Source organism: Aotus nancymaae, unplaced genomic scaffold, assembly GCF_030222135.1.
Source record: "Aotus nancymaae isolate 86718 unplaced genomic scaffold, 86718_ANA_hifiasm-v0.15.2.pri h1tg000020l, whole genome shotgun sequence".
NCBI lineage: Eukaryota > Metazoa > Chordata > Mammalia > Primates > Aotidae > Aotus > Aotus nancymaae.
The window spans coordinates 24,179,059-24,194,875 of NW_026988432.1; the positions used below are offsets into that span (position 1 = coordinate 24,179,059).

The following is a 15,817-nucleotide window of genomic DNA, read 5'->3' on the forward strand; positions in this document are numbered from 1 at the left end:
GAGGACCATAATTATTGCATAATTAATGCTATGTCATTCGGATAGCATTATTTACAAGGCATTGTTCAAGACTACGTATTCACTAAAGTTTCTATGTTGTGTTTTGTATCTGAACATATAGGAAGAATAAATGTCTCCAAAGTTGGAGTTCATTCCTTTTTTCAGAGACCTTTTGAAGCTGAGGTAAAAAGATAATCAGAGTGATAGTAACTGAGGAAAAGTCTTACCATCTAGATCATTCTCTGGGGTCTCCGCAGTATACCAGTTGGAAGGTGGTCCAGTACCATTGACTGTCATGGCTGACACCTGGAAACTGTACTGGCTTCCTTTCTCCAGTCCTATGAAAGAATTTTCCAAAGGGGGAAAGAAAGTTACTAAGCACCAAGTACTCCTATCTGGGCTTTAGAAAGCTTCAGCAAAATTGTAACAATAGTGAACATGCTTGACATTGTTGTGACTGTTGTGATAATTATCGTTATTTTGACTGAAAGGGTAGAAATATCACAACAAGAAATAGAATTAATTTTTATAAATTCTTATAGTTTTTTTCCAGTTTATAAAAATGTGTCCATGTACATAGCCTCTGGGCAGATACAGAATGTAAACTATAATGATGAAGAAATAATCAAAAATTGCATGGATCATTTTTTTTCTTACTGTTCGGAAGAGCCATGTCTATAAATAAAGAATGGTCAATCTAAAAATTTATGTCTCCATCATTCATTCAAGGTCTGTGATTATGTTTTCCTTAGGCCAAAAATCAAGAATCCAAAGCCAATGCACTTCAGAAGAACATATTAGGGTTTTTGTCTCTTAAAACTATCTTTCAAGCGTATTTTGTTTTGCATTAGCTTCTACACTAGAGACAGAGAAAATCAGTCTCCATGAAATTTTGGCATAATATTGTGCACAATGAAGACATTAGGGTTATTTGGAAAAGCACAGAGAACACAGGTAAACTAGAGAGGCCATATGGATGCTCGTCTGAAAAATGAAAAGTTTTGATATAAATAACTTTCTTCTTACCTAAAGCTCAAAGTAGCTCATTAACATGATAAATTATTATAAAGCAAATGATATTTGTCAAAGGACCATATGATGTTTTTGAGATATTGAGAACGCAGCCTAAATGGTCAAGTCCTTAAACCTCAAGGAATTAAACAACCCTGATAAAGATAAAAATGTAATCATTTCCCCCCATTCATCTGAAACAGCACAAACATTTGGTGCCAAGAAAAAATGCATAATAAAAGAAATTATGCTCGTGTACAAAATTACTCATTTCAAGATTTTTGCAAAGGAAGATGAGTACATAGTACTAAGGGGAATTCAAACTTACTACTAATAGGAGATGGTATTTTAAACGATGGTTAGAAAGGATTTTTTATTGTCAAGGAAGGGACAGTTGCCTTCAATAAATAGTACTATTAAAGAGTCCATTTGATAATTCATCCACATAATGGTATCTATAACACAAATTTCTGTTCTCTAAAGAAGCTTCTAATTTTATAAAACAGACTAGAAGCTCCATGAAGACATATATTGAGACTTCTTTCGGTGCTCTTGTCTTACTATTTGGGTTTTAATTGTGTATTCTTAGGGCCCACAATAGCATCTGACACAGGGAAGACACATACACAAAACAATACTTGAAAAATCTACTGAAACTGATGGGGTACAACAACGCTTAACACAAAACATTAGGTTAAAATACAGCATTCAACTACATCAAAAAGATGGCAAAGAGATGCTTCGAAGGTAAGGCCTTTGTCTCTTAAGTAGGCTTGTGCTCACTTTGATTTGTTAACATGGTATTGATCTAATTTTGTTAATCTTTTTCACTATTTCATAGGCACTATTGTTGATTACTGAGGCAGAGGGATTACAGAGCTTTTCTGAGAAATTAAAAAATTAATAGGGAGAGAACTCTGAGAAGAAATGGTTACTTGCTCATAACAGCTTATAACTTTCATAATGTTCTCGTTTAAAATAAAGTTCCAATCCATGAAAAATGTACTCTTGTGTTATGTTAAAGTTTAACTTCGTTTTTCTTTAAAATGAATGGACAATCCTGTCAATACTGTTTCCAGTGATTGATTTGAGATACTCTGTGATGGTCATTTACATGTATCAATGTAGCTAGGCTACACTACTCAGTTATTCAATTCACTACCAATTGAGTTATGGCTATGAAGGTATTTTGTAGATGGAACTGGAGTCCATATTTAGTTGATTTTAAGTAAGAGATACTGCCTTCTTCTGTTTGGATGGCCCAGATTCAATCAGGCAAAATGCCTTAAGTGTAGAACTGAGGCCGCCCTGAGGCAAGAAATTCTGCCCTGCCATGGATGTGGACTTAGCTTGAGAGCTCCAGCCTGCCCATCTTGATGGCCTGCCCAGTGGATTTTGGAATTGCCTGGCCAGCCATCATAACCACTTAAACCAATTCCTTGCAATGCTTTTCTTAGTATGTATTTCCTACTGGCTCTTTCTTTCTCTGGTTGAAACCTGACTGATATACCAGTTTTGAGTAAAACAACATCTGCTAATAACTTAAAGTAAAAATTAGAAAGCAGTTTAGGTCTTTGTTGATTTAAAGTCTGTTTTATCAGAGACTAGGACTGCAACCCTGCTTTTTTCTTTTCTTTCCATTTGCTTGGTAAATATTCTTCCATCTCTTTATTTTAAGCCTATGTGTGTCTTTGCATGAGAGATGGGTTTCCTGAATACAGCACACTAATAGGTCTTGACTATTTATCTAATTTGCCAGTCTGTCTTTTAATTGGGGTATTTAGACTGTTTACATTTAAGTTTAATGTGTTATGTGTGAATTTGACCCCGTTATTATGATGCTAGCTGGTTATTTGCCCATTGGTTGATGCAATTTCTTCATAATGTTGATGGTCTTTACAATTTGGTATGTTTTTGCAGTAGTTGATACCGGCTTTTCCTTTCCATATTTAGTGCTTCCTTCAGGAGCTCTTGTAAGGCAGACCTGGTGGTGACAAAAATCTCTCAGCATTTGCTTGTCTGTAGATTTTATTTCTCCTTTGCTTATGAAGCTTAGTTTGACTGGATATGAAATTTTGGGTTGAAAATTCTTTTTTTTTAAGAATGTTGAATACTGGTTCCCACTCTCTTCTGGTTTGTAGGGTTTCTGTAGGGAGATCTGCTGTTATTCTGATGGGCTTCCCTTCGTGGGTAACCCGACCTTCCTCTCTGGTTGCCCTTACATTTTTTCCTTCTTTTCAACATTGGTGAATCTGATGATTATGTGTCTTGGAATTGCTCTTCTCAAAGTTCAAAAAACATAAAGAAGGGCATTACATAATGGTAAAAGGAACAATGCAACAAGAAGAGCTAACTATCCTAAATATATATCAGGAGCACCAAGATTCATAAAGTAAATTCTTAGACACATACAAAGAGACTTAGACTCCCACACCATAATAGTGGGAGACTTTAACACCCCACTGTCAATATTTGACAGAGTAACAAGACAGAAGATTAACAAGAATATTCAAGACTTGAACTCAGCTCTGAACCAGGTGGACAGCTACAGAACTCTACACCCCAAATCAAGAGAATATACATTCTTCTCAGCATCATATCAAACTTATTCTAAAATTGACCACATAATTGGAAGTAAAACACTCCTCAGCAAATGCAAAAGAATGGAAATCATAATAGCCAATCTCTCCAGCCACAGTGCAATCAAATTAGAACTTAGGATTAAGAAACTCACTCAAAACCATACAACTACATGGAAACTGAACAACCTGCTCCTGAATGGCTACTGGGTAAATAACAAAATTAAGGCAGAAATAAATAAGTTATTTGAAGCCAATGAGAACAAAGACACAACATACCAGAAACTCTGGGGCACAGGTAAAGCACTGTGTAGAGGGAAATTTACAGCACTAAATGTCCACAGGACAAAGTGGGAAAGATCTAAAATTGACACCCTAACATCACAATTAAAAGAATTAGAGAAGCAAGGGCAAACAAACTCAAAAGCTAGCAGAAGACAAGAAATAACTAAGATCAGAGCAGAACTGAAGGAGATAGAGACATGAAAAGTGCTTCAAAAAATTCAGGAATCCAGAGGCTTTTTTTTTTTTAAGATTAACAAAATATGTCAACCACTAGCCAGAAGAAAAGAGAGAAGAATCAAATAGATACAATAAAACATGATAAAGAGGATATCACCACTGGACACATACAACCTTTCAAGACTAAACCAGGGGAAAGTCAAATCCCTGCATAGACCAATAACAATTTCTGAAATTGAGGTAGTCACTAGTAGCCTACCAATCAAAAAAAAAAAAAAGACCAGGACCGATTAATTCACAGCTGAATTCCACCAGAGGTACAAAGAGCAGCTGTACCATTCCTTCTGAAACTATTCCAAACAATAGAAAAAGAGGGACTCGTCCCTAACTCATTTTATGAGGCCAGCATCATCCTCATACCAAAACCTGGCAGAGACACAGCAACAACCAAAAAGAAAATGTCAGGCCAATATCCCTGATTTACATCGATGCAAAAATCCTCAATTGGCAACCGAATCCAGTAGCACATCAAAAAGCTTATCCACCATGATCAAGTCGGCTTCATCCCTGGGATGTAAGCCTGGTTTAACATATGCAAATCAGTAAAGGTAATCCATCACATAAACAGAATCAATGACCAAAAACATATGATTATCTCAATAGATGCAGAAAAGGCCTTCAATAAAATCAACACCCTTTTATGCTAAAAACTCTCAATAAACTGGGTACTGATGGAACATATCTCAAAATAATAAGAGCTATTTATGACAAACCCACAGCCAATATCTTACTGGATGGGCAAAAACTGGAAGCATTCCCTTTGAAAACCAGCAGAAGAGAAGGATGCTCTCTCTCACCACTCCTATTCAACATAGTATTGGAGGTTCTGGACAAGGCAATCAGGCAAGAGAAAGAAATACAGGGTATTCGAATAGGAAGAGAGGAAGTCAAATTGTTTCTGTTTGCAGATGACAAAACTGTATATTTAGAAAACCCCATTGTCTCAGCCCAAAATCTCCTTAAGTTGATAAGCAACTTCAGCAAAGTCTAAGGATACAAAATCAATATGCAAAAGTCACAAGTATTCCTATACACAAAAAATAGAGAGTCAAATCACGAGTGAACTCCCATTAACAACTTCTACAAAGAGAATAAAATAGCTAGGATATAACTTACAAGGGATGTGAAGGACCTCTTCAAGAAGAATGGCAAACCACTGCTCAAGGAAGTAAGAGAGGACACAAACAAATGGAAAAACATTCCATGCTCATGGATAGGAAGAATCATTATCAAGAGAATGGCCACACTTCTCAAAGTAATTTACAGATTCAGTGCTATTCCCAGCAAGCTACCACTGACTTTGTTCACAGCATTAGAAAAAACTATTTTAAATTTCATTTGGAACAAAAAAAAAGCCCATATAATCAAGACAATCCTAAGCACAAAGAACAAATCTGGAGGCATCACACTACCTGACTTCAAACTATATTACAAGGCTACAGCAAACCAAAACAGCCTGGTATTGGTACCAAAACAGACATATAGACCAATGCAACAGAACAAAGGCATCAGTAATAACACCACACATCTACAACCATCAGATATTTGACAAACCTGACAAAAACAGGCAATGGGGAAAGGATTCTCTATTTAATAAATGGTGCTGGGAAAACAGGCTAGCCATATGCAGAAAACTGAAACTAGACCCTTTCCTTACATCTTATACAAAAATTAACTCAAGATGAAATTGAAGACTTAAATGTAAGACTTAAAACCATAAAAACCCAGAATAAAACCTAGGCAATACCATTCAGGACATAGGCATGGGCAAAGACTTCATGACTAAAACACCAAAAGCAATGGCAACAGAAGTCAAAATTGACAAATGGTATCTAACTAAACTTAAGAGCTCCTACACAGCAAAAGAAACTATTATCAGAGGGAACAGGCAACCTACAAAGTAGGAGAACATTTCTGCAATCTATCCATCTGACAGAGGACTAATATCCAGAACCTAAAAGGAACTTAAACAAATTTACAAGAAAAAAACAACCCCATCAAAAATGAGTCAAGGATATGAACAGGCACTTCTCAAAAGAAGACATTTATGTGTCCAATAAACATATGGAAAAAAGACCATAATCACTGGTCATTAGAGAAATGAAAATCAAAACCACAATGAGATACCATCTCACTCCAGATAGAATGGTGGTCATTAAAAAGTCAGGAAACAACAGATGCTAGAGATACAGGAATGCTTTTACACTGTTGATGGGAGTGTAAATTAGTTCAACCACTGTGGAAGACAGTGTGGTGATTCCTCAAGGATCCAGAACCAGAAATATTATTTGAGCCAGCAATTTCATTACTGAGAATATACCCAGAGGATTATAAATCAATCTACTATAAAGACACATGAATACCTATGTTTATTGCAGCACTATTCACAATAGCAAAGACTTGAACCAACCCATATGCCCATCAATGATAGACTGGATAAAGAAAATGTGGCACATATACACCATGGAATACTATGCAGTCATAAAAAGTGATGAGTTCATGTCCTTTGCAGGGACATGGACGAAGCTGGAAACCATCATTCTCAGCAAGCTAACACAGGAACAGAAAACGAAACCCTGATTTTTCTCACTCACAAATGGGAGCTGAACAATGAGAACACATGGGCACAGGGAGGGGGACATCACAAACCAGGGCCTGTTGCAGGGTGGGGTGCCAGGGGAGGGATAGCATTAGGAGAAATACCTAATGTAGATGATGGGTTGATGGGTGCAGCAAACCACTCTGACACATGTATACCTATGTAAGAAAACTGCACGTTCTGCACATGTATCCAAAAATTTAAAATATAATTTATTTTAAAAAAAGAAAGCAGTTTAGAGACCATCTAGTGTATTTTAAGTATCTCCTCAAAAGAATCTCACCTGGCAAGACCAAACTATTTATCAGAATTATCCCTTCCAACCATACACAGTAGGAGAGTTCTTCATATCTTACTTTCTATTACATCTGCAGTGAAGTTTTAGCATCCTGTAGAGATTAGTGCTCTAGGTCACTCTGAAAATGCTGCCAAATTGCTTTGAAGTATTATATGTTATCGTTAAAACATCTTTGACTTTGCTGGGCTGTGGAATTTAACTACAAACACCTAGAAAAGTTAGGTTAAGTATAAAAAAGTTTAAATATATATATAGAATCCCATTATTAATGACAATCTTAAGTAATGTCTAATAAAATGGTTCATATATTGCTGAATATCTAACAAAGTGTCCCTGTAAATAAAGCAGGAATACTTTTGTTGAATGAGAAATTAACCAATGGAGGTAACTTACTTTCAAGTTTTGCTTGTTAGAAAAGTTCTTTCTTAGGTTACACTGAATCTGATTTACCACAGTATCACTTACAGATAGATTGCACTATTTGTATCCTAGTAGGATTAAAACAAATTAAATTTCTCCTATAAAATATGTTTATCCAAGACTTTGGACTCTAAATTCAGTGCCTTTTGTATCAAACCTTTATCAAGAAAATTAAACTTGTGATACTTTTTTTATACCCAAGTAAGTGCATGATATAAAGCAGAAGCAGAAATTTTGGCTTTTCAGAGAAGCAGTCTGGACATTACCTTCAGAACTCCAGGTTTCAGGTGGCCCTGCTTCTATGCTGTGAGGGGCATTTGGCTGGGAAAATTTTAGATGTACTGGAGGCCCTTTTAATACCTATTTCCTATCTATGGTGATTAAGTAATAATACATGCTTCCACCTTATGGTGTTCTTGTGAGGGTCAAATGACAATCTACTTGTAAAAGTAACTTATAAAATCAAGCATTTCAGAGATGTAATGATAACTGACAATGGTACAGTGATTTGCGGGTTACTTTCTTACTTGATTTTCAAATACTCTGTGATTTTGGCAAAGGATACATAATTGCTCTCATTTTAGAGACAAGGATAATAAGGCTCAGAGAAATTAAGCAAGAGTATTACGGTGTTTTAATTAAAATTTGGACTATCCTTCAGTAAAGAATCTGGGCTCTGTTCTATCTCTTGCTAGGTAGGTTCAAAGGCCCACATGACCTACACTAGAACCCAAGAGAGACATCATTAACAAATGTAAAGCACTATGCAGGCATAGAAGCAATTTCTGTTTATGATGACTACATCAGACTTGAATAACGGGCAGGCAAGCAGGATAAAATTGATGATTCTATCATTTTTGACAGTGGATCAATCTAAGAAATCAAAAATATCCAAAATTCAGTCTCAAGAAGAGTTAAATTGTTCTCTTGCTTACAAATGTGGCTAAGTACTTTGTAATGTAATCCCAGCACTTTGGGAGCTCAAGCCAGGTGGATCACTTGAAGTCGGGAGTTACAGACCAGCCTGGCCAACATGGTGAAACCCTGTCTCTACCAATAAATTAGCCAAGCACAGTGGCTCACGTCTGTGATCCCAGTTACTCAGGAGGCTGAGGCAGGAGAATTGTTTGAACTCTGGGATGTGGAGGTTACAGTGAGCCAAGATCATGCCACTGCACTCAAGCCTGAGCAATAGAGTGAGACCATGTCTCCAAAATAATAATAATAAGAAGAAATTACAATAATAAATGCACCCTATTAGAAAGAGGAGGTATCTTAGCGAGTTATACCAATAATGACCACCACCAAGCAATTTGGGGGGGGGCGGTAACTCTGGTAGTTGATATCAAAAGATCATTCAATGCTGCTTTCTTTCTTTCCCTCCCTTCCTCCTTCCCTCCTTCCTTCCTTCTTTCCTTTTTTCCTTCTCTTTCCTTCTCTCCTTCCTTCCCTCTTTTTTTCCTTCCTTCTGTCCTTCCTTCCCTCCCTCCCTTTTTTCTTCCTTCCCTCCTTCCCTGCTTCCTTCCATCCTTCCTTCCTTTCTTCCTCTCTCTGTCTCTCTTTCATTGGAGGTGGAGAAAAGAGAAGCCAGTCTGTAATTAAAAGCCTTTGTATGTATATTTTGAAAAGCTGTTATCAGATTTAGTTCCTGAACTGGGATAATATAGGAATATTTTAAAAAGTTTAAATAAGTTGGCCAGGAAAGCTTTTATTTAATCTGTTCTAGAGTTATTCAGCACCTTTTGCTGTATGGTAATCTTTAATTTTTATTGTCCAATACACATCTTTTCCCATCCTTGTGTTTTTCTCGTATCCCTTTTTATACTCTTACAATCATGAATGCAATACCTATGGTGAGAAACACATTATTTACAGTTTATGAGGTAAGAGCATAGGTTTTCAATTCAGGCAGTATTAGGTTTGAATTTCCATTTCATTACTTATTAGCTGTTTGACTGTGAAAACCCAGGCCTCCTTGTTTACTTCCATGCTCTCATCCATAAAATGGGGATATGTAAATAAAAACTGTCATAAAGATTACAATGAAAACACATATGTAGATTTTAGCATCATGAATGGTTTTAGAGTTCAGTAAGTAATAATATGGCTGTTATTACTTTTGTAAATGTTAAATATTATTTTTATTAATTATCTTTTACAAAGTTATATTACAGCCTTAGTCACTCATGATAAAGTGGACTAAAGAGGAGAACATGGCATAGTGAAAGGAGCACATAACAAGGAGTCAGGACACAGGCAATCCACCTGGGATCATCTTCTTAACTAGTGGAGGACCTTAGCAATATCATCCTCCAGACCTCAGTTATGTCTCCTATAAAATAAGCAGTTTGGATGAGATGAATTCTGTGTTTCCTGCTATGTTTGTCAGGATCAAAAAGTTCAATCTCAATGTATGTGTGTGTATGTGCGTGTCCTAGATACTTGTAAGTATATCTTTATTGTAAAGAAAGTATGGTGTAACTAGCAATGCTTTTCTTAGCTGTTAAAAATTCTATTGTTGAAAGTTGATTATCTCTGCATCTTTCTATCCTAAATGCTAAGTGCCCTCTAGTGCTGTAATTCTTGTGTTCTATTTCTAATTTTTTAGACCTTCTAGTAAGAGATGATATATTATTCAAACAACATAATTTTCCCAATGTTAACCTTGTTATAAAATTGCTATGGTATCATTTCAATGTTTCAGTTCATAAACTATCAATGCATCTTTATTATTATGTTTATTATATATTGACCATGAAACAAAAGAAAATTCTTAAATTCAATTCCAAACAACTTTCTCTAGGGAACAATCAAAAATTAAAAACATTTTAGAATTTAGTTGACATGGGTTCTCACAATAAAACCGATAGCAGCAATTTTAATCCTTGTTGTAACTCTAAATCATTTTCTTATTGCAGATGTCTCATTATTCTCATTTAAAAAAACACATGCACAACATAAAACACCTGTCTAACAAATAGAAGATAGTAAAAAAAAAAAAAGGAAATGTTTGAGTATCTACACCTGAATATTTATAACATGCAAATGGAGCATTCTGAAATTTCCAATTTTTTTAAACAACCAAATCAATAAGTCATGTATCTTACAGGCATTAAAATCACAGGGTCAAATCCTTTACATTTTACAGTGCTGTAGATTTATATGGAAAATCAATTATTTCTGCTTACAAAGTGTGCGAGTTGCTAGATATATCCGGGGACATGTCTAAACCACAGCCAGTCGAGCAGTGTGTAGTGCTCCCTGGTTCCTTAATTTTTCGTAGCATTGAAGACATATTCCCACACTGTCTAGAAATGCAACAGGTGTTTCTGTAGCCCAGTTACAGAGCAGGGAAGAGGATGGAAAGATTTTGCAAAGCTATTCAAAAAAATTTTAAGTATATGATGCTGTTCATTAACTCTTTTTATTGCTTTATTTCAAATTAGAGTATGTATTTTTTTGCAGTAAATCTCAGGCATAGTTGCATATATAAGTGCTCATATTTTGTTTGCATTCCTAAATGTATCTTTATAACTCTTGAAATCAAAAAGTAACAACATGAATAAAGCCTACACATTTTGGATCCAAATTCTTACAGCCCTATAAAGATGCAAATGGGCATTTGTGAGCTGTTCCTAATAACTAATTAATTCATCTCACTTCTTTGCTTTTGGCTGGAATGATAATAAACCAGAGTGGTGATGGGTTACCCCATGCTGATTAGAAGCTCTAATTGTCACACATATTTTAGATAAATGAAAATGTAGAACTGAATTATTTATTTTGGAATAAGTAACATTTATTAGAAAATCCAATTCAAAATGATTGTCCTTGAGAGGAAAAATAATAAAAGGAGTCTGTAGTAGTTTGAATGGCATCCCCCCAGACTTCATGCATGTCTGAAGGATCAGCATGTGACCTTACTTGGAAATAGGGTCTTTACAGATATAATTAGTTAATGATCTCAAGATGAAGTCATCCTGGATTTAAGGTGGGCTCTACCTCTAATGACTGGTGTCCTAATTGGAAGAGGAGAGAGAGCAGGCACAGTGGCTTACACCTATAATCCTAGCACTTTGAGAGACCATGGAGGGAGAATGACTTGAGGCCAGGAGTTGGGCAAGAAAGCCAGACCTTGTCTTTATGAAAAATTTAAAAAATTACTTGAGTGTGGTGAAACACACCTGTAGTCCGAGCTGCTTGGCAGACTGAGGTAGGAGGTTAAGTCTGCAGTAAACTATGATTATGCCACTGTGTTCCAGCCTGCGTTAGAGAGCGAGACCCTGTCTCAGAAAACAAAACAAAACAAATAAAAAAGGAAGCGGAAAGAACACAGAGAGGAAAGAGATAAAAAGATGGAGAAAGAGATTGGATCAGTGCATCTACAAGCCAGGGAAGACCAGAGACTTCCAGCAACTCCCACAGTTAAGAAAGGCCTGGGGTGGGTTCTTCCTCAGAGCCTACAGAGGGAGCTGAACCTGCTGACATCTTGATAGACTTCTGGCCTCCTGAGCTATGAGAATAAAATCTGTTCTTTTAAGTCACAAAATCTGTGGTGTTTTGTTTTGGGTTTCAGACGGCGAAAAGGCTAACAGTTGCTGCTCTATGTTTTGTTTTGTTTTGTTTTTTTCAATGATTTCACCTTAAACAGAGGGAAAGTCCTAAAATGTTCTGTTATTTAGGGAGTCAGAATTTTGGTTTGAATATACTAAATTGAATGTGTTAAAATCCATTCACCAAAATTACTCATAAGGACTAAGCAATTAACACTAGCAAATTCTATTGGCAATGAGGCTACTGTTCTTCATTTATTTTCTGGACCACGGTTTTCTAAGCCATTCAGATGGTATTGAGTGAGCATTAGTGGGAGAAAATCTTCAACTTTTGAAACCAAAAGTTGTAATATTTTTAACTTATTTTCATTTTACATGTGCAATTAAAAATACATATATTGTTGTTAAAAAGTAAGCAATATTTATGATCAACATTTTGGTATATATATTATTCTAAATATTTTTATGTGAATGCTTTAATAAATATGAGCTCTTGTACTAATACTGACAACTAGGATATTTGCTTACTATATTTTAAATAATCATAATTTACATATGATTTAATATTTTTACACTATGCCATCTAAAATAGACATGTATTCCAAGATACAATTGTGTCTGAATTGTCTAGGTAACTTCCTATAGCAGGATATTTAGGTTATTAAAAACACTATTTGCTATTAAAATAATATGACAATTAATATGCTTTAGCTAAAAACTTTTCAAAAATATGTTTGCTTCCTAAGATAAACTTTTAGAATTTGGAAACCTGAGCCATGTCTTTACGAAAAGAAAATTACACACACAGACATACATCCACATACAAATGTATACACTTCTGTATAAAATACATATAAATACATTGCTTTCCAGAAAGGTTATAGAAATTTTCTGTCCTACAAGCAGTATATGAGAGTGTACATTTCTCATATGCTTTCCATAACAAGATGCCATCATTTATTTTTATCTTTATTACTTTAATCAAAGGAAGATGCTAATTCATTTTTGTTTTAATTTGCATTTCTCTATTTGCTAATGAAATTGAACATTTTATCATCTTTATTGGCTGAGTATAGTTATGTGAATTGAACATCTAATCATTAATTTTTCTATTGGAATATTCATCCTTTAGTTAATTATTTTAAAATAGGAGATTAATTTTATATTTTCAATGTTTGTCATTTGAAAAGCAAAAGCAATGATGATGAAGTTTTGGGGCTTCAAATCTCTACGTCTGGAAGAACACAAGACTTGGATTAAATTATCCTTAGGGTCTCTCCTACTCTAGTGTTAAATCTTAGAATTCATACTAAAATATTTTCAGCAAGATTTTTCAATTTTGGTGATTTCTCTCAAAGTAAAAGTCATTATTATACTGAATATGCTAATGAACACATGTTCCTCACTTCAATGCTTTTTGCCTTCTTCCCCATTATTTTGTCAGGGGGAATAAAATAACCATAGGATCTTGGCTTTTAAAAATCTTTTAAAATGATATGGTAAATGTCACAACTTTCTGTTAGATTCAATCATTCTCTGCCTAAGAGATTTTGTCCATATTTAAAATATGCAACATGATTTTTGGCAATCTACTTCGAAAGTGCTCTATTTTGCTAAAATTACATAGGCATAAAAGACAACCTGAGAGAAAGAAAAAAATAAAGAAGTCACTTTCAAGTCTCTGATTGTAGGCTAAACAAGAGGGTTATAAAGTTTGCATGTGATGATATCAAATGGAAATTCACTGAGTATCTGGTGTAGAGAAAAGGTATATATGTGGGATGACTTCCTTTTTTTTTTCACTTGCCATGGCAGTTTACCTCATCTATCAGTTGTAAGTCACGTGCTTTAGGGTTTCTATATCGTCCTGACCCAGTTTATGAGCCACTTCAGAGTTGCTCAACTTGGTCTACCCAGCTGTGTCATGACCCACTCTATAAGCTTTGCTTGCCAAGTTTCAGGCAGTAACCCAAGTTGTTTCTAGGTCTGTAAAGCCCAGAGCTCTGATCACACCCTAAACCAAGTCACCATCACATAACATGCTGATTAACAAAAAGACACCTATGTGTCTGCACAGTCATCAGAAGCTCTGGCTTCACAGGGGATTGCCTGGAGATGCAGAGTTACCAGTAAGCTGTTGTTGAACTCAACCAATGATATACAAGAGAGCAACTGCTCACACCTTCCATCCATGGATTGTGAGACAGTAGTTCATGTGACTTCTCAAGAGATACCCAGGAGACCTAGCAAGTGCTATCTTTGTCCCAAAGTTGTGTCCACCCCAGCTGGATAATGCACCACCATTATCTGATTTCTCTTCTTCCCTGGATCACTTCCCTTCTCTCATTCTTGCTCTCCTGAACTTATAACTTTAAAGGTATTACTTGAAAGCCTTGTCTCAGTCTGTTTTCTAAAAACCTGGACTGATGTGGATTAAAAGTCGCAATTGTTAAAGAAAATACATGATTGTTTATTTTATAAAATTAAAAAAATATTCTTTGTATGAAAACTGGGTCTAGTTTTCATAGAGAAGTTTGATTTACTCTGAATTCTATCAATATTGCTGCAAAAGTGAATTTACTTTATGTTAGCAGAAAGTAGAATAATCTTTCTCTTTATTTTACAATCTACCCTTTTCTTCAGTTTTCAACCCATTCTTACCCCTGGATATTGGTAGGGAGGAATCAAAGTGACTGAAATTGGAACAATTTCATTAGATGACTTTTAAAAGTTATTGGTTAAAATGTTAAGTTTTTATAACAGATGCTTTTGTTAAATCGGCAATGCTGAGAAACTAATATGAATAAACATTTTATGATACATGTATTAAAATGATGATTCAGAGAGAAACATATAGTGACAGCATTATAGAGAACATAAGGTTAAAAATATAAAGGTTGTTCTTGTTCCAGCCAATAGATGTCACCTGCCAGGATGCCAGGAAAAAAAAAATCAATGTTCCTTTGGAGCGAGGGTATGTTTTATTCCTAAAGCATTTAATTCATCAAAACCTTGCAACACTACACCATGTGAACACTGACCTGTGAATAGGTACCAGAGGTTGTTTGGCTCTAGTGTTTCCATCTCACCCCTGCGGGTCGTCTTTCTGTGTCGAATTTTATAGCCGGTAATAAATCCATTTTGTGTTCCTGACGGAGGAGGCAGCCAGCTAACTTTGATACTCTGTAAAATAATAGATGTAAATTAAAACATTGAAGAAAGAAAGGACAATGGGACAGGGTCAAAGAAGTAACCCAAACCGTAAGTGTGAAGAAAGCAGAGAAGCAAGAAGTGTTACTGATTGCCACTTGAAGACAAATTAAATTCATTCTCGCAAACTGACAGCATTCTTATTTGGCTGGTTTTAACAGAAATACACAATTCCTTTGACTGATTGAATGCATTATCACCTCTCCTTTGCATACACTGCTAAAATGACAGTAAAATCTTCTAAGTGATATAAAGCCATAAAACAATAGAGAATAAGACTATATTGGATGAGAGATGTCAACTAATATCTGGAAGATGCAAATTGGAGGGAGATATGGAATTATTTGTCTGTTCTCACACTGCTAATAAAGACATACGTGAGACTGGGTAATTTATAAAGAAAAAGAGGTTTAATGGACTCACAGTTCCATATAGCTGGGAAGCCTCACAATCATGGCAGAGGGCAAAGGAGAAGCAAATACATGTCTTCCATGGCAGCAGGCAAGGAAGTGTGTGTAGGGGGGAACTCCCCTTTATAAAACCATCGAATCTCATGAGACATATTCACTATCACGAGAACAGCACAGGCAAGACCTGCCCCCGTGATTCAATTACCTCCCAACGA

At 35.5% G+C, this 15,817-nt stretch overlaps 1 protein-coding gene across 3 annotated transcripts in view; it reads right to left on the bottom strand.

The window, feature by feature from the left end:
- Positions 1-15,817, bottom strand: part of DCC (DCC netrin 1 receptor) — a 1,184,710-nt gene that overhangs the window by 213,729 nt on the left and 955,164 nt on the right. For all 3 annotated transcript variants that reach the window (XM_012464272.3, XM_012464274.3, XM_012464273.3), the window contains exons 13-14: positions 15,024-15,165; positions 228-338 (exon numbers count right to left, since the gene is read on the bottom strand). In XM_012464272.3, coding sequence (XP_012319695.1) covers positions 228-338; positions 15,024-15,165 — 253 coding nt within the window. The remainder of the gene's footprint in view (positions 1-227; positions 339-15,023; positions 15,166-15,817) is intronic.